The 18,355-nt window shown below is 35.1% G+C and overlaps 1 protein-coding gene and 1 long non-coding RNA gene across 6 annotated transcripts; one reads left to right on the forward strand and one right to left on the reverse strand.

The window, feature by feature from the left end:
- LOC111995158 (serine/arginine-rich splicing factor SR30) lies at positions 1 to 6,616 on the forward strand. Of its 4 annotated transcripts, none has more exons than XR_002881130.2 (14): positions 1 to 147; positions 544 to 638; positions 2,211 to 2,276; positions 2,433 to 2,507; positions 2,624 to 2,732; positions 2,812 to 2,858; positions 2,964 to 3,021; positions 3,525 to 3,574; positions 3,735 to 3,791; positions 3,872 to 4,002; positions 4,103 to 4,156; positions 5,084 to 5,179; positions 5,726 to 5,759; positions 5,882 to 5,952. XR_002881130.2 is itself a non-coding variant. In XM_024027064.2 (14 exons), exons 2-14 carry the CDS (start codon positions 552 to 554, stop codon positions 6,389 to 6,391), a joined length of 885 nt encoding a protein of 294 aa, XP_023882832.2. In that variant the 5' UTR covers positions 1 to 147; positions 544 to 551; the 3' UTR covers positions 6,392 to 6,616. The 4 variants fall into 4 exon arrangements, 2 of the variants coding, with proteins under 2 accessions (XP_023882832.2, XP_065620120.1); XM_024027064.2 differs by lacking the exon at positions 5,084 to 5,179 and adding an exon at positions 6,344 to 6,616 and having other exon boundaries at positions 5,882 to 5,950; XM_065764048.1 differs by lacking the exon at positions 5,084 to 5,179 and adding an exon at positions 6,344 to 6,616 and having other exon boundaries at positions 20 to 147; positions 502 to 638; positions 5,882 to 5,950.
- Positions 6,617 to 15,044: 8,428 nt separating this feature from the next.
- LOC136063539 (uncharacterized) lies at positions 15,045 to 17,218 on the reverse strand. 2 transcript variants are annotated; one of them, XR_010625158.1, is made up of 2 exons: positions 16,746 to 17,218; positions 15,045 to 15,612 (listed from the first exon to the last, which is right to left on the reverse strand). It is a non-coding gene; the product is annotated as an uncharacterized LOC136063539 (long non-coding RNA). The 2 variants fall into 2 exon arrangements; XR_010625159.1 differs by having other exon boundaries at positions 15,045 to 16,284.
- Positions 17,219 to 18,355: the final 1,137 nt, after the last annotated feature.

The raw sequence follows: 18,355 nt of genomic DNA on the forward strand, positions 1-18,355 counted from the left end.
TATCACCATATTTGCATATTTGCCTTCAAAGTTTATCCCAAACACTCTTCCAGAAGCACTCAGCCAAAAAAAAAAAAAAAAAAAAAAACACTCTTCCAGAAGCTCCCATTATCTTCCAAAACCAGACCCACTTCTCAATCTTTCAAGGTAATTATATATAATTTTTTTTAATTATTTCTTTTTTCAAAGTTTAATTTTCTAAGCGCATGTTTTAATCTGTTAGGTAATTATTTCGATTAATTTCTTTAATAATTCATAGTTTCTTAAAATAAAATTTACTCAGTGATCCACAATATATGCATGTGTTTGGATAAATTATATAAATTAAGCTTTCAAATGGGTCTTTGTTTTTTTTTTTTTTTTCCCTGGAAAAGATTAAAGTTTGCATCTTTTTCTTAAATGGGTAATTGTTTTTTTTTTTTTTTTCCTGGAAAAATTAAATCTTGCATCTTTTTCTTATATGGGTATTTTTTGTTTTTTTCGAATTACAACTTTTTACAGTGATATTCGTATTAGTGATTTAAAAAAAAAAAAATTTTTTAGGGAAAAAAATGAGTAGCAGTTCGAGCCGTACCATCTATGTTGGTAATCTCCCAGGTGACACTCGTTTGAGAGAAGTAGAAGATCTCTTTTGTAAGGTACTATTTTCTTTTACAAATATAGTTGGTGCTTTAATTTTTATTTTTTTTTTTTTTTTGGTTGGGATAGCACATTTTTGGTGTTCAATATGATGTGGTTTAGTTTGATAGATTAGATTGTGTTTAGTGAAAAGTTGATTTTTTTTTTTGGGTAAAATTTTAAATAGAAAAGTAAAAAAGAAACCATTTTCTGTGGAATTTGGTGTAATTAAAGAATTGCTACGCCAAATTTGAAATATAATTGGCATGGGTGTACCTTTGTAGATTGACTCAGTTGATTGCATTAGTTTGTTTTTGTGTCCAGCCACAATTTTTGGTGCTTGGTAGGACTTGAAAAAGGTTTTCGTTTTGGTGAAAGTTTGAAATTCTGTTTACCCTGTTCGTTTAATTAAGTAGAAGAAAGATAAATTTGTTGGTAGTATTTGGCACATTCAAAGAGATTATTTTTTTTTTGGGGTGAAAATTTGATTTTTTTTTTCATACCCTTTTCTTTTTTGCAGTAAAATCTGTTACTTATAACGGAAGAATGATTGATTTTTTTTGGAAGTTTTTCATAGTCAATGTGTTGCTTTGAGCATATTGTTTTTGATAATTTAATAGTTTTGATGGGGTGGGGGGATTTGAATCCTGGATGTCTCCATTAGAAACATCAGGAAGTGCCAGTTGAACTACAATGCTCGCCTCTTGGTACAAAGCCAATGAGTTCTAGCTCATACAGCATCTCCTCACTCCATAAAAAAGGCTGGAGGATTAGGTCTTGGGTCAAAACCTATTGTGTGTGCATGTTGTGTGTGTAAACTGACAAATTAGAAAAAGCATATTGTTAACACAAATACCTGCTGGTTGTGGGTGCACCTTTGTTGAATGATTCAGTTAATTGCATTAAGGTGCTTTTTTTCTGGCCGTGTTTTCAGCATTTTGTAGGATGTTAAAATCTTTGGTTTCGATAGTTTCTTATTTATATACTTTTCTTTTCTTGTTAAGAATTTTTACATATAAAGAAAAGCAGACTGAGTTTTGAGGAGTTTGCCTTAGTCAATGAGCTATTTTGAGGATATTCTTAGCGTTAATACATAATATATATTGGTTGTGGGTGCATGTTTGTAAATATGATCGAGTTGGTTGCATTAAGAAGCTGTGGTATGGAAGTGTAGAGTTATTTATTCATTAGAGGGAGAAGAGTTTGGTGGTGGAAGTCACATTGACATTGGGTTACTGTAAGCATGAATTTTTTATTTACTGTTAATAGGCAACGATTTGCTGTTATTTGCTTGGTAGAATGTGCACTTTTATAACAGAGTCATCTTTGTATCAGATTCCAATATATCTTGGATAACCCAATAAATATGTGATACTTCTTAAGAATTTAACCAGAATTTGGGGGAGGGGGGAGGTAGGAATCTGATACTTCTCGGAAATGCAATAGATTATCTCAAATATATGATATGATTATTTGTTTAGAACTGGGATCCAATCTACCTTAATAAGCAAAGGAAGGGCTTATGATTTTTGAAGCTATATTGAGTTTTTTGCTGCTGATTCTGTATTTTTGTCTTTGATGTCCAAATGCAGTATGGGCCTATTGTTGACATTGATCTGAAGCTCCCACCAAGACCCCCAGGCTATGCTTTTATTGAGGTCAGTTCTAATCGTACAAACTTCTGGTATTTACAAAGCTGCATTAATGTTCCATTATGGGTGTCTATTTTAATTTATTTTGAATGGACTTTTTTTATTTATTTTATTTATTTAATATTTTGGCTTATATAGTTCATTAAAACTGTCATTTTGCAGTATGAAGATTCTCGTGATGCTGAAGATGCAATTTATTACCGGGATGGGTACAACTTTGATGGTTATCGCTTACGAGTTAGTGACACAGAGCCTATTTACCTTTACTTCTACTTCTGAGTATTTGCGTTTATCTATTTATCTTTGTTGCTTTTTCAATATTTTCTCATGAATTTTTTTATTTGCATTTAAAGGTTGAACTTGCACATGGTGGGCGAGGAAATTCGTCATCAGCAGATCACCATGGCAGTTATGGTGGTAGTGGCAGTAGCCGTGCTGCTCCCAAGCATTCTGACTATCGTGGTATGTGTTGCCTTCAATACATCTCTTTTCAGTTATACAAAGTTGTGTTGTAATGATTTTATGTGGCTCCATCATGCAGTTCTGGTCACTGGATTACCTCCTTCTGCTTCATGGCAAGACCTAAAGGTAAGCATGCACCTATTTAATTATGTATGTTTCCAATGTAAATTTCTAAACATTCAACAAGCGGGTTTGCTAAATGTGTAATGTTTCTGTATATTCAATAATTAGGATCACATGCGGCAAGCTGGTGACGTCCTTTTCTCTCAAGTATTCCGTGACCGTGGTGGTAAGTTTGATTAACTGTTTTGTCCCTTTCTTTTCCTTATTATACAAGAGTATGAACAAAGATACAAAAACTGGGTGGTCAAAGAACTATTTTGTGCTATTAGCAATTTGTTATTGGTTTATTCTCAGCATAGCGAAGAATTAGAGGTTCTAGCTGAATAAAGAGATCTGATATTCCATCTGGAGCATAATCATTCTGATTAATACATAATGGGTGATTAGACATGAGCACAGCACTAACTTGGAAATTGGGAATTATCTGGCAAATTGGGTAGCTTCAGTATTCATTGCTTTATAGTCCTTCCTGTAAATTGGATGTCTATCAGATATTGCAGTGTCCTTAATGGGCTGAATCTGTAGTGTTAGTGGCCAAGTAGTGTGGCATATTGATGAAAAAAGAAATTTTATTGCCTTCATCTCATCATATGTTTTCATTTGGATAAAGAGTTCTTCCATTGCATTGGAAAAGTTCTCATTTTCAATTATATTTTCTCCTCTTTGCAGGCATGACAGGAATTGTGGATTATGCACACTATGATGACATGAAGTATGCTGTAAGTTACTTAACTATTATTAATTGTATAGGAACCTTTTTAAAAAAAAAAAAATACACTACTCTTCTTTTTCAACTGGAACTGGATTTGAGTTGAGAATCCTTTTAAAGGAAAACGTCATTATTCCCTTTGTGAGTTCTCTTCTTCTCTTGCCTTGTAGATCAAAAAACTTGATGATTCTGAATTTCGGAATGCTTTTTCTCGGTCTTATGTACGGGTATGTCACAATGTCTTGATGTGCTGAATTCTGGTTTTCTTTGTTCATTTTGCTTTTACTTATCTACTTGCTTTGTCTAGGTGAGAGAGTATGATTCAAGGCGGAGTTACTCTAGAAGTCGCAGCCGTGATTCAAGACGGAGCTACTCTAGAAGTCCTTACATGTCGAGAAGCCCTAGTCGCAGCCGTAGCTATAGTGGCAGGAGTGGGAGGTTAGCTTTTAACTTTTGGTTTGTTAAGTAAAATAGTTTTTTTAGTAAAATAGTTTTTGTGAAGTAAGATTTGGAATGAGATTTTATATGTTGTTTGCAGCATATCTCCAAAGAGAAAATATTCACGTCGATCTCCATCAGTCTCTAGTTCAAGGTCTGTTTTGTTTCTCTGTCTTCCCCATCAGGGCTTTCTTGGGGTTGCACTCCAATTTCAGTTTATCTAATAAAATGATTCTTGATTTACATGCCTAAGGCTTATGCACAGGAATTCAATTTAAGTCCTTATTTCTTCTAAAATTAATTATTTATGTGATGTTTTCTGGTGTTCGTGTGGGGTTAGTTCTTAATCTCGACTCATATAGGTTTTAGTGAAACTGATTGGGGTTGGCTAGATATATTTCTTAGGCAGGCTCATCCTTTTTCCTTCAAATTTTGGTGGTAATTCCTCTGTAAACCTTGTAACTCTCTCTGGGATTTGAGTTGGATGATTTTACAGATCCATAGTTATTTACCAATGAATGTTCATCTAGCTGATCTAAAAGCAAAGGCTTATGCGGTAATGGATAACAATAAGCATTGGTGAATTGCTCAATCTTTGGGGAATTTGTGTTCTTCATATAGTGGTTCTACGGTTAGCAAGCTCTTTTCTAGTTCCCCTTGCTCTCTCTCTCTCTCTCTGTGTCTCCCCCCCCCCCCACTCTTTTTATTTTATTTTTTCCTTGCTACTTTTTCTTTATGCAGCAAGGGTTCTTCCTCCTTAAGTTTTTATTTTTCATTTAGTGAACATAGAACAAGAATATGAGCATCATACTGGCAATCTTTTTTTGGTATCACAAAATCAGAGTCCGTACTATCTTTCATGGGTCATTCAAATTTTGATGATATTTTTGACTTTCTTTTCAACGTTTTTGTAAAAGCTTTCTTCCCGAGACAATGTAACAACCTTCCGAGATTCCATGAACTTTTTCTTCGCAAATTCTTTTTTATTTTTCAAAAGAGGAGGTGGTTTCTTAAGAAAAGGTTTACAAAATTGGTCAGTCATCATACTTTGTTTATGAGGGTTGCCTTGTGTGTTTGCTAGATCTGGATCTTTGCGGCGACCTGGGGACTGCATGTTAGGAACTTGATGTTGATGGCATGTGGTACTCTAACGCCTGCAACTCTTTTGGTTGCTGAGGTAATACCGTTTCGTTGATGAGCACCTCTGGAAAAACCTCAATGCTAAAATACTAATACTAATATATATATATATATATATGCATGGTCTGCCAATGGGTGCTAGACTGGATCATTGTTGGCAAATTGGTTGCGCTTTAAAAGCTGGATTACCTGTGAACTGAGTGCTATTGGTACACTCAACAATTCAAAACCTCTTCAACATTATTATAACCTGCGGTCAGGATTCTGGGGTGGATATCGTTCTCCTTCCAACTAGGGTTTCCATGATGGTGCTGTATTTGTTTTTTCTTTCTTTTATTGGTCCATTTAAGTTCTCATGTGCTACTGGATAAAGATGATTTACTAAGAGGATTTGATCATGAGAAAATTGGGTTGAGTTCTTTTAATATTAGTTGCTGCTAAAGATTTGTGGTATATTCCATCTCTTCTATTTCATCCTTTGATTATGGTAAACCTAAATGGAACCGGGATTGAGGCTCTGGGATCAAGGTTTTGCAAAATTGTTGTTGATATTAAATTGGGTGGTTTGTGAACTTTTGTGCAGATCTCGAACAAGATCCAGATCTCCAGTTACTTCTGTAAGTAACATCTTAAGGCTTTTATCTTTAGTTTTTAAGAAGAGCAAACAAACATGAATTGATGCCATTATTCACTCCTTTTTTTTTGTTTTTTTTTTTTCCACTGATTTTTCACGATGCAGCATCGTCGTCGTGAAAGTCGCAGTCCCAGCAGGAGCATTAGAAGTATATCACGATCCCGTTCGGCTTCTGTATGATTTTTCTCCTTAGTTTTGCTATTTGCTAATATTTTTTTCTACTCAAATAAAAAAAAGTTGCTAATATTATTTTGTACTAAGGGTAAAACTTAGATACAAATTCCTTAGGTGCTGCTGTACATTAAGTTCCCCAAATTAAATTTGATCATGTTTTCATTGGCTAATAAGTCACATGATTGAATTTTATTGTCCTTAGGAAAGAGAACACCATTGCACTGTATTGTTTATTGAAGCCATGTGTTTGAATTTTATTGAAACTTAGGAACAATACCATTAGGGAATAGCACCTAAGTTTAGACCTTGCCCTCGTATTGGTTACTCCTTCCTTTTCCCTTTCTGCCCTGTTTTCACTAGAGTTTTTATTGGTTTTATGACTTTGGTTCACAGGTGAGATCTGATCGAAGCCGATCTATTGACTCCAGGGATCGCGATTGAGTGCAAATTTTTAGTAGTTCTACTCTCAGCATGTTCATGTCAGGGACATTGGGACGCCTAACTATATAAGTATATGTAGCTAGCTGCATAACATTTGGATTTGGATATTATTGGACGGTCTTGTAGTCTTGTAGTGCATGTTATGTTTCTTAATTGAATAATCAACTCAACTAAGAACAAACATTTTCTACCAAAATTTATTGGTACTGCTGGATCAATTTCTTATTTTGTTGTGTTGTGGTTTGATGTTACTAGTTGTTAACCCATTCATCCTGAGATTTTGTTCCACGGGACATCCAAACTGAAATCCGTAATTTTAAAATTTTTTACCTGATATTTGCCCGACCCACCATTTGAATGTGGTCGGACTGGTTGGCCGAGTGGGTCGGGTTGGGTTCTCAGACTCTAGGCACTCCTCATTTTAGGCTGCAATTCGAATTGTATGCACGAGTGGTCTATTTGGTGTTATTAGTGGGTCATCACTCGGCTGCTAAACCCACCAAAAAAAAGCTTGATCCACAAAATGCCTTGATAAAGTTTTTAGGGTGGTTTTACTGGAGTTCTTAATGAATGGATTCTATTTTATCATGTTATTAACATTAAAATAAATATTTTGATTATTTAACTTCAGTTTATGAGCTTTATAATTAGGATTAGTTTGTAAACCCTTGCATAAATACGATTCACCACCACCTCTGTTTACCTTTTTACCACCTTCATTCAACCAGACACCCCCTCAATTTCCCGGCCTCTTCCCATCCCAGCTTTCATCACCTTATGGCTTTTACCTATACCACTTTTTTCGTCCACCTTCGACTGTCCCATCACCACCACCACCAATTCTATCCAACCTGCCTCCCCAAACAGCACCAAAAATACCCAACACTATAGCACCCAAGATTGTTAAATCGATTTCCCAAACAACAGCAGCTAAACCTCCAGATGGTCGAGGGGGCAGTAAAGGCTCTTTTTGTATTGATTCTAAGGTTTTTTCGTTCTCGTTTGATGGCGGGTGGGCTAATTTTTATGCTATTCATGAGAGTCGTTGGAATATCAAAAGTTCCATCTAGGTGGGACGTAGAGGTATTGAATGGATTCAATCTTGTTTTGCTGATATAAGGGATTGGGTTCCGAGGAAGGACTTGTTATATAAGCGTTATAGGGAAAATAATAAATTCTTTGAATTCTGTGGAAGATCGAATAAGGTTGGTCTTTTTGTGGATATAGTTGTGTATTATGGTGGAACTCTTCGTGGTTGTGTGATGATACCAGCTAGCTTGAATTGTTTTGGATGGTGTGTGTTTTAGAAAGAATTAGACAAGTTCTTATCAGGCGAGAATACTGTATCGGTGGCAGAGATGACATCAGAAGGTATTGTTGGTGGTGGTCCGATGGCCGGTGGTGGCCAGACTGGCAAGAATTTGACCAATTTTGGTAACCAGTGGAAGAATGGGAAATTTCAAAATTATGGAGGTGTTTTGGGATATACGGGATTAAGGGAGATTCTGCCATTACTGTTTTGAATATTAATGGTAGACCCACACGCAAATTTATTTTTAAATTGACTTTTGCCAGTTTGGCCTTAAGAGTATTTAAACTAGATGGAGGTAAACAAGTTGTCTCATGGTTGGATCAAGCTAAGCCACATAAGCCTACTGTAGTGGGGCCTATGGTTAATCAAACCCAAGCCCAAGCCCAAGCCTAAGCCCACTTAGTTAACCCAATAGATAAAACCTATACAGAGGCAATAAATAACTCTGATCCAAATGGGTTGAACGTGAGAATATTATGTGTTCAGGGCACGAATGGGTCAGGCGAGACTTCGAGGGAATCTAGGGTAGCAGCGGAGTCTCCAATGGTGGTTCCTGTGGCTCTGATGAGGGCTAAACTCCATTCTTGCCTAGTTGCGAAGCTTCTTGCCCCTATCTTGGTGGCTTCCCATCCTAATTGGGAGGTGGAGAGGCAAATTGGAGATGATCCGAGGAACGTGGACTTGAACAGCCCTGGGTAGCTCGATGTTATGGATAAAGGCTCACACTAGGTGATGCTATTGCCAGAGAACAAGTCAGGGGGTGGTGATCCTCTCCATCATCATTAGTGGGAGATTTCGAATCAGTTTTCTTCCTTGAATAATTTGGGTAGGGAAGGGGACCCTTGGTCTGAGGAGGTGGAGGAAGTATTTAAGGAAGTACCACGCGTGAGTGACATAGAGGGGTGTGACTCCCAAACAGGTATGACAGGGTCGGAAGTTGCGTATGCTGATGGAATGCAAAATTGTGAGTCTGAGCTTCTATTTCTTCCATGGGCACAAAGTGGGGTTGACACTACATATTCGGGTAATGGGGAGAACAACTGTGGTCCTTTAGAGTGTGCTTTGTTGTCATGTTGGGTCCCTAAGGTAGCTGAGGATATGGTGTTGAGTATGGCAGCTGAGGAGGGTGAGCTTGATGCATCAAAGGTGGAACATTCGAAATGGGTGTCTACAATGATGAATAGCTTTTGCAAAATGGTGGGTTTTCCTTTTGTAAAACATGAAGCTCAATGTGTGGCTTTATTTCGTTTATTAGAACAGGAGTGTCTTGAGGTAGCTAATGATGGTTGTAATCGGTGACCTGTTAAAGCTGGACAGAAAGGTCTTAGGGAATTGCGGGGTTTGATATCTATAGTAAACTATGATGTGACTTACTCTCGAAACAGAGGTTCGTCAACTGGTTTAAGGGCAATTGGTAGTTATAAATGTCCTTAAGACTTCTTTCTTGGAATATTAGGGGGTTAAATAACCCTCAAAAGAGGGAGGTTTATAAGAATCTTTTGAAGGAATGGAGATGTGATATTGTATGTTTGTAGGAAACTAAACTTTCTTCTTTAAATTCTACTCTTGTGCGGAGCTTATGGGGTAGTCCCTTCATTGATTAGGCTGTATTGGACGTGGTTCAAACATCTGAAGGGGTTTTGCTGATTTGGGATAAACGGGTGGTCAAGAAAATTGATGTATCTGTTGGTCAGTTCTTTGTTAGTGTTCTTCTTAGGGGAGTATTGGATGGTTTTGAATGGGTTTATACTGGTTTATATGGTCCCAATGCTGATCATCATAGGGCTGCTTTGTGGGAGGAGCTGTCTAGGGTATGTGTTAGGTGGAACACAACTTGTTTCTTATTTGGTGATTTTAATATTATTAGATACCCATGTGAAATGCTTGGTTGTGAGACTTTTAGCCTAGCCATGTTTGCATTCTCAGACTTTATTGAGAATAATTATCTAGTGGATTTACCATTGGATGAGGCTTCTTTCACTTGGTTTAGAGACGCTGTGCTACAAGCTATGTCCCATATACAAGACTCTAGTTTCTATGGATTGGGTGGATCATTTCGGGAATGTGTCTCAAAGGGTGCTCCCTCATGTTATTTCTAACCATTGTCTGCTTTTGGTGGAAACTGGTGGAGTTGGTAGGGGTCGCTATGCTTTTAAATTTGAGAACATGTGGCTCAAAGTTGAGGGCTTTGTCGAGAGAGTTAAACAATGGTGGGAGGGGTATAGCTTTATGGGCTCCCTAAGTTTTGTTCTAGCTTAGAAATTAAAGGCTCTTAAAGAAGACCTCAAAAAGTGGAATAAGGTGGAATTTGAAGATTTGACATTTAGGAAGAAGTGTTTGTTGTTTGAATTAATGGGTCTAGATGCTAAGGAAGAACAGTTGGGCCTCTCAAATGTGGAACAATCCCGCTAAACACAAGTTAAAGGTGATATTGCAGCATTAGCTGCTTTAGAGGAGACTTTTTGGAGACAAAAGTCTAGTGCTCTATATGTGAAGGAAGGAGATAACAATACTCAGTTCTTTCATAGATTAGCGAATTCTCATAGAAGAGCTAATCACATTAGAAGCATCGAGGTAGACGGTGTCTTATATGAGGACAGATTTGCTGTTCAATCTTAGGTGGTTCAATTCTATCAAAATCTCTACATAGAGACAGGTATGTGGTGTCCAACTATGGATGGACTGGATTTTGCTTGTATTGGAGAGGATGAAAGGTTGTCTTTGGAGAGGGAGTTCTCTAAAGAAGAGGTTACCCAAGTTTTGATGGAGATGGAGGGAGATAAACCACTTGGGCCAGATGATTTCACCATGGCTTTTTTTCAAAAATGTTGAAGTGTGGTGGAGGTGGATGTCATGGCTGTTTTTGAGCACTTTTACAGGTATTTAGTGTTTGAAAGGTCTTTAAATGCCTCGTTTCTTTCTCTAATTCCTAAGAAAAATAATGCTATTGATGTTAAGGATTTTCGGCCTATTAGCTTGGTAGGGAGTGTGTACAAGTTGTTGTCTAAGGTGTTGGTAAATAGATTGAGGGTTGTGCTAGATAGTCTCATCTCTGAGTCTCAAAATTCTTTTCTTGGTGGGAGACAAATTTGGATTCAGTGCTTATTGCTAATGAGTGCATAGATAGCAGATTGAAGAGTCATGTTCTCGGTGTGATTTGTAAATTGGACATTGAGAAAGCCTATGACCATGTGAATTGGGATGCATTATTTTATTTGTTGGGTATGATGGGTTTTGGGGTGAAATGGAGGGGGTGGATTAAGGCCTGCATAACTACTGTTCGCTTCTCTATTATGGTGAATGGTTCTCCAGTAGGCTTTTTTGGAAGCTCCCGTGGGTTGAGACAAGGTGATCTGTTGTCCCCTCTTCTTTTCCTTTTAATTATGGAAGTATTGAGTAGGATTTTGAAGAAAACTGAGGACTGTGGTCTGCTTCGTGGTTTTCATGTGGGGCCAGTTAACTCTATAGAGGTACGCATTTCACACTTGCTGTTTGTAGATGATACCATCTTGTTTTGTGATGCTTCTAGAGATCAGTTGTTGTCCATTAGGCTGGCTTTGACATGCTTTCAAGCATTTACTGGTTTGAAAGTAAATGCGGGGAAGAGTGAGATTGTTCCGGTTGGGGAGGTTGGAAATATAGATGCTTTGGCTACCATACTTCATTGTAAGGTAGGTAGTTTGCCTATGAAATACTTGGAATGCTATTGGGTACTCCATAAAAAACAACATTTGTTTGGAATCCTATCTTGGAGAAAATGGAGAAGAAACTCTCAGGTTGGAAGCATCTTTATTTATTAAAGGGGGGTAGACTTACTCTATTGAAGAGTACTCTTTCTAGCCTTCCTACGTACTATCTATCCTTATTTGTCATCCTTGCAGCTGTGGCTGATAGGTTGGAGCGTATTCAGAGAAATTTTTTATGGGGATCTTCAAAGAAGCGTTTCAAGTATCCTTTGGTGGCTTAGGAGAAAGTGTGTTTACCGTTAGAACTTGGTGGTTTTGGGATGAGGAAGTTAGTGTATTTTAATTAAGCCCTGTTAGGGAAATGTTTATGGAGGTTTGGAAGAGAAGGCACTCATCTTTGGAGGAGGGTTATTACAACTAAACACGGAGAGGATCAAGGAGGGTGGACTACTAAAGCATGTAGAAGGCCCCACGGATGTGGTCTGTGGCGTGGTCATGATGGATGGGAGAGTTTCTCCAAACATGTGGCCTTAGTGGTGGGTGATGGCACTCGTATTCTTTTTTGGCATGATAAGTGAGTTGGAGATAACACACTTAAAATGCTCTATCCTCAGTTGTATGTGTGTTCTAATAACAAGGATGCGTGCATTTCTTATGTATTATGCTACTAGGAGTGTGGAAATGATAGAATTTGGAATGTGAGATTTTATAGGGATTTTCATGAAAGGGAATTAGAGGCTGCCTTATCTTTTCTTGAGTTCATTCAATCTAGGATCCTTAGGGGCGTTGGGAGTGACACTTCTCATTGGTGTCTCAATGGGAATGACAAATTTGATACTCGGTCCTATTACAATAACATTCGGGGTGCATCTGCCTCCAATTTTCTGTGGAAGGGTGTTTGGAAAGTTAAGATTCCTAAGAGGGTGGCATTTTTTGTGTGGATAACGGTTCATGGGCAGATCTTTATATTGAATAATCTTATGCTTAGGGGGCGCATTTTGGTGAATCGGTGTTGCATGTGCCATCGTAATGAGGAAACTATGGATCATCTCCTCCTCCATTGTCCTATAGCTCACTCACTATGGGTATACATGTATCAGATCTTTGCGATCCAATGGGTCATGCCAGGCTCTGTAGAAAGCTTGGTGTATTGTTGGAGCTATTGGCTGGGAAAATTTAATTCAAACATATGGAATATGGTTCTTGGCTATTTGATGTGGATTGTTTGGACGGAAAGAAACCGACGCTCTTTTGAGGATATTGAGAAATCTTTTGTTCAATTACAAGCTCTATGCCAGAAGACCTTATTTGATTGGTCTAGGTATTAGGGTTTCTCGGATTGTTCTACTATCTTGGAATTTATTTCTTCTCTTAGTAGTGCACATTAAGTTTTTCCTTCTTGTTTGTTGCATTTCTTTGTGTTCACCATCATATACACCTTGTAATTGCTTTCTTTAATTTTAAAGTTTGTTTAAAAATTATCTTATTACTTATCAAAAAAAGAAAAGAAAAAAAAGAGTAATGATAAATCTGCAGTTAATCATCTTCATATAAAGCAAATTTCACAAAAAAGACTTGCAAATACTATAACTATATAATCATCTATAATAACATATTGATACATGCTTGAGTGCTCTTAGTTCTTTAGTCACTGAAGTCACAGTGCAAAGGCTACTTTTAAATAAGATGTTTCAAATTTGATTTACAAAAAATTAATTTATAGGGCAAGCCTGATTTTGAGTAAGAATAAGAGACCTGAATTGAATAATGACAATACTAAAAAGACTATACTAAAAATTAGTGAAAAAGGGCAAAAGACTATACTAAAAATTAGAGATAAAAAGTAATTATTATGGCGTACATGCTATAGGTTCTCATTATACTAAAAATTAGTTTGTGTTTTCACATAATGATAAAGAGCAATTATTATAGGTTCAAATCTTATTGTATCGATACCCAAAAAAAAAAAAAAAAAATTACTATTTTCCTCCAATGAGGTGTGACAAGTCATCAAATCGATGACAATATTCATGGCTTGAGTTGGTGCTTGCTCTTCTGTTTTATTTTGAGATATGTAAGAATAAAGTCATGTTTTAAAGGTCAATTGATACAATATTCATGGATTTAGTTAGCTCAACTAGCTTGATTCTTGCACAATGTGCGAAACAACTTAGTGTGAGTTTGGATAGCAAACGCGGCAGGCGTTTGCGATTTTCTCTGGGCAAGTATGGAATTCAGTAAATATAACTTTAAAATTGGTTCTCACGAGTACTATTAATAGTTTAAAAATTATTTTACTACAGTATTGTCAGCAATAAGTTTTCAGTTTTTAGCAATAAGTAGTATCCAAACATACCCTTATTATTAGTTTTCTCTAATATTTCAATAAGTTTATTAAGAATCTTGTAACTTAATTAATTGGCACCTTAATTTTCAATAGAGACATTCATAATTCAGATCCCCCAACTATTGATGTATAAAAAAAAATTTGATTAAATTTCTTTGTAAGAAATTGTAATCTTTAGTTATTTTATAGAGAAAATAGAAATCTCATTATATATATGTGTGCACATATTGAAAATTGCCAGATATAGTGATTAATATAGATGAACATGTTTCATGCCTACTAAAAAAATGCATATATGTGTGTTACTAATTTTTCCCATTTTTGTTGGATATTGCTTCAATTGTTGCATGATATAGTGTTTCAATTGTTTCTTTCATATAAAAAAAAAAAATTGTTTATTGTATAAATCTTAGAAAATTATATTAAAATTTTGTTATGCTCTAACAAAATAAATATATTTATTCTATTACACACACATATAGTTTAAAGGACAAAGTTTTATTCTAGTGAATTCACAAATATTTATTTTTTTTATGGCTTTTGTGTCAATTGTTGTCAAAGCAACTAAACATGAGTAAAAATGTCATATTCTAAATTTATTATTATCATTCCAACTAAAAATTATTTCTTATATAGAATAGTGAATTCACAAATATTTATTTTTTTTATGGCTTTTGTGTCAATTGTTGTCAAAGCAACTAAACATGAGTAAAAATGTCATATTCTAAATTTATTATTATCATTCCAACTAAAAATTATTTCTTATATAGAGTTTTATAAAAATAATCATATAAATTCATTTGATATAAATAATTAATGCACAACTATAGATAATTAATATATGCATTTACTCTATTGGCTAATTTAATGAACTAATACTTTGATATAAATGCAAACTTTGTTGATTTAGAATCCCACTTACATAAAAACTAACTGATATTTTGGTCTGATGATAAACAATAATCAAGGTATAAATAAATAAAAAAGATTGTCACAAAATGTGAAATCATCTTACCTTTTTTGTAATCCCCAAGAAGTTGCGCATAGTAGAGAGTATGAATGAGAAAAGTTAACGTATGCTCTAAGAGCATTAGTTTAAGAAACATTTTTTAGAAACATTTTATAAAAAAAGAAAAAAGAAATTGATGTTTTTAATAGCTTATTATATTCCCATGAAAATGGTATTAAATTTTTTTTGAAATAATCCTTTAATAAATACCCTAAGGGCATCCATTAACCGGACCCGATAAGAATTTATGTACCAAGAAGAATCATGCAAATATTACACATTAACTTTATAACAAGTAATTTGTTGTTTAAGATGAACGAGCATATTTTATTTCAAACAAAAAACATGTACAATGAATAGCAGAACACAGTTATGAATTATGTGGAGCTAGGAAAAAACAGCTCAACCTCTACAACACAGCAAGTTACCCAGCATTACAACTACTTCAAGAAGAATTCAGCACAGAATATGAAAAGCCCCCGTCAAGCTACACAACACACTGTTTCTGATAGAGTTGGAAAAACCTCCTCTGGGCTGGCTTCCACTTACTTTTAACCTCCTTGTCAATTACATTTCCAATTGACAATCTTCGCATCTTGTATCCTACATTTTTTTTCCCTTTAATTTTCTATTATAAATTAATGTGTTAGCTTTTTCATTTTTTTTAATGAATCATGACATTCTCTCAAAAAAAAAAAAAAAGAGAAGAAGTTTGGAAGGACATTGGAAGTGAAGCTGCAATTGCTGAAGTTGAAGTTGTCGAACCTGCGGAGGCTCTAGTGGGATGTGTTGATGAATCGAGGCAAAAAGTGGTTGAACTTGTAGAGGATAGCAGTCATGAACAAACTACTGAAACTTCTGTAGAGGCTGCACTGATCAACCTTAGGATTCAAAGGCATATTTGGGTTTATATAGGAGAAGTTATATGGACCTATGGTGTTTATATAGTGGGTAGCTGTGGCACCCATTTGAGAACATATTAGGTAATGCAAACAGTGAATGTGATTGATACGATTATTTATTTATTTAAATCCTAATACCTAAACTCAATCTCAAACTGACCCCTTGTTCTCAAACTAGTGAGCCCATGAATACCCCAAGCCCTCATGGTAGTAGGAGGTACCACTTCGCCCAACATGAGTGGTGATGAGTTAAATTATGTCTTCTCATAAAGTACTTCGTGGAAATAACAAAAAGAAATGTATTTTTTAACATTAGACCTACTTCATTCATTTTCGTGTCATATTGTTGATAAAGCATAATTTGTTAAATTATCATATTGATTTCAGAAATCAAACTTTAACTGGGTCATGCGAGACACACTTGAAAGCAATTTTTTAGAAGCGTGGCCTTAGGAGTGGGTATCTAATTAAGTTAATCTAGAGCAATAACAAAGAAAAAAAAATTATTTTAATGTAGATTTAGCTAAAGGAAAACATGGGTTGCCAACTATTGGGGGTTTTTTTTTTTTTTTTTTTGGGTAGTCGAGTCCAGTACTCACGCCAATGGATTCTTTGGCTATTACCGTTTCATTTTCTCCTAAGCAAAAACATAATATAATGAGTGATAAAAATAATGAATTAATGAAAATAATAATTTTCTCATGTATAAATAATATAAAGCTATGAAATAAATGAAAGAAGAACATTAGGCTATAAGGTATATGAAAGTGAGATAAAAAAATATGTTTAGCAAGGCCAAGTGAAAGGGGCCCAAAATTTAAAAAAGAAGGGTAAAAAAAGAAAAAGAAAAAGAAGAAGAAGAAGGTTTCAGATGAATTAAAAATATCCGGGACATTTTTTTAACCAAAAAAACAAAAATTTTGGTATATCTGATTAAACATTGGTCCTAAACAAAATCAATCGTCCAAAAATAATATTATTATCCTCTAAACAAACCAAAAATCAACAAGGTAAACTAAAAATTTAGTCTAAGAGATTAACTGTAAAACAATCATAAATCAAAACAAATAAAAAACTTCAAATCCCTAAAATTTTTACCTTTCCCTCTACTTCTTTCTCTCTGCTCTCCGCCTCTCTCATTCTTTCTCTGATTCTCTCCACTGTTGCTGGTTGCCTGGCTCAGCGGCTCAACTGCTCATGCTTGGAAGCTTTCCTCCGATCTAAATCATCCGATCACATCTGATGATTCTGATCTAAAAACTCCGATTCTCTGAACTGCCGTGCCGACTGCTTTTTTTTTTTTTTTTTTGGCGGTGCTGCGTTGCAGATGCGTTTTGATTGATTCTGCATGTGCAGGTTTTGAGTTTCGGGTATCACAGTATCACCGTATCAGGTATAAAGAATAAAGGCTTGGGGCGCTCGGCTTTCTCTTCATTTTATTTGTTATCCATATTTTGGGCCTGTTTTGTGTTTTGTTTATATTGAGTTTAGTTATGGCTGGCTCATGGCTGGACGTTTCACGTTTGGTTTGGGCCGTCATTTTTTTTTTTTAAGCCTGCGTGTTTTGTTTTTTTTTTTTTTGTTTATTTGTGATTTTTTTTAAGTTAGTAGTAATATATTGAATAAGTTTTTATTTATGTAGGTTGAGATTGCTAAAAATTTTTTATTGTTTAATAAAATTACAATAATATTTTTTATATAAATTAGATTCTATTTCTCATTTGCTCTACACTTTTTTTAAACCTGCGTGTTTTGTTTATTTTTTGTTTATTTGTGATTTTTTTAGTTAGTAGTAATATATTAAATAAGTTTTTATTTATGTAGGTTGAGATTGCTAAAAATTTGTTATTATTCAGTAAAATTACAATAATACTTTTTATATAAATTAGATTCTATTTCTCATTTGCTTTATACTTGAAAGTTATTTTTTATTTTAGTCATTATAAAAATATTGTTTGGTTAGAAATGTCTACTAGAAAATATGCATCTGGATATGAAAAACTTAAAAAAAGAAAAAAAGAAGAAAAATTTAATTAGTCAATTTGCATCTCAAAAGGCAAGAAAAAGATTTAAATGAAATATATTATAATATAAAAATATTAAATAAACATTAATTTAATTAATATATAAGTATAAAAAAATGCCCCATTTTTAGTTCTCGCCTTAGGCTCCAAAATGTCTAGGGCTGGCCCTATTATCAAGATTAAATGAAAATAAATTTGCCAATATCCAAGTTAATATACTTGATGGGACTACAAAACACTCTAGATTCGTCCATGAGGCTCATCCAGATTTAGAGCATGCCCATTAAAATGGTCATCTAGGAAGAGATCGTCCTGGTCAATCTCGTCCTGGAGAGCACGTCTTGGGCAAGCTCGTCCTGGGTGAGATCATAATTCATCATTGCGAACCGTTGCCAGCAACGGTTAGAGAAAATAAAGCCAAGCAATACAACTTTCATGGCAGTTACGGGAGTTATTTCCAAGTTTTCTAGACTCCGCAACAACGGGGGAAGTTACACAAAAGAAATAACCGCTTCATACACACTATACAAGCATTCTACAAGAAGGTAAATTCATTCAGTTTTTTCTTCCATTATACTTGGAATCACACAAAATACTGACTTTGCCATTGGAGGATTCTCCACCGGTCTCCTTTGATTTGCTTTTTTTTTTTTTTTTTTTCCCCAGAATTCACCAATAGCCTTT

Source organism: Quercus suber, unplaced genomic scaffold (assembly GCF_002906115.3).
Source record: "Quercus suber isolate HL8 unplaced genomic scaffold, Cork oak 2.0 scaffold_539, whole genome shotgun sequence".
In the NCBI taxonomy this organism is placed as follows: domain Eukaryota; kingdom Viridiplantae; phylum Streptophyta; class Magnoliopsida; order Fagales; family Fagaceae; genus Quercus; species Quercus suber.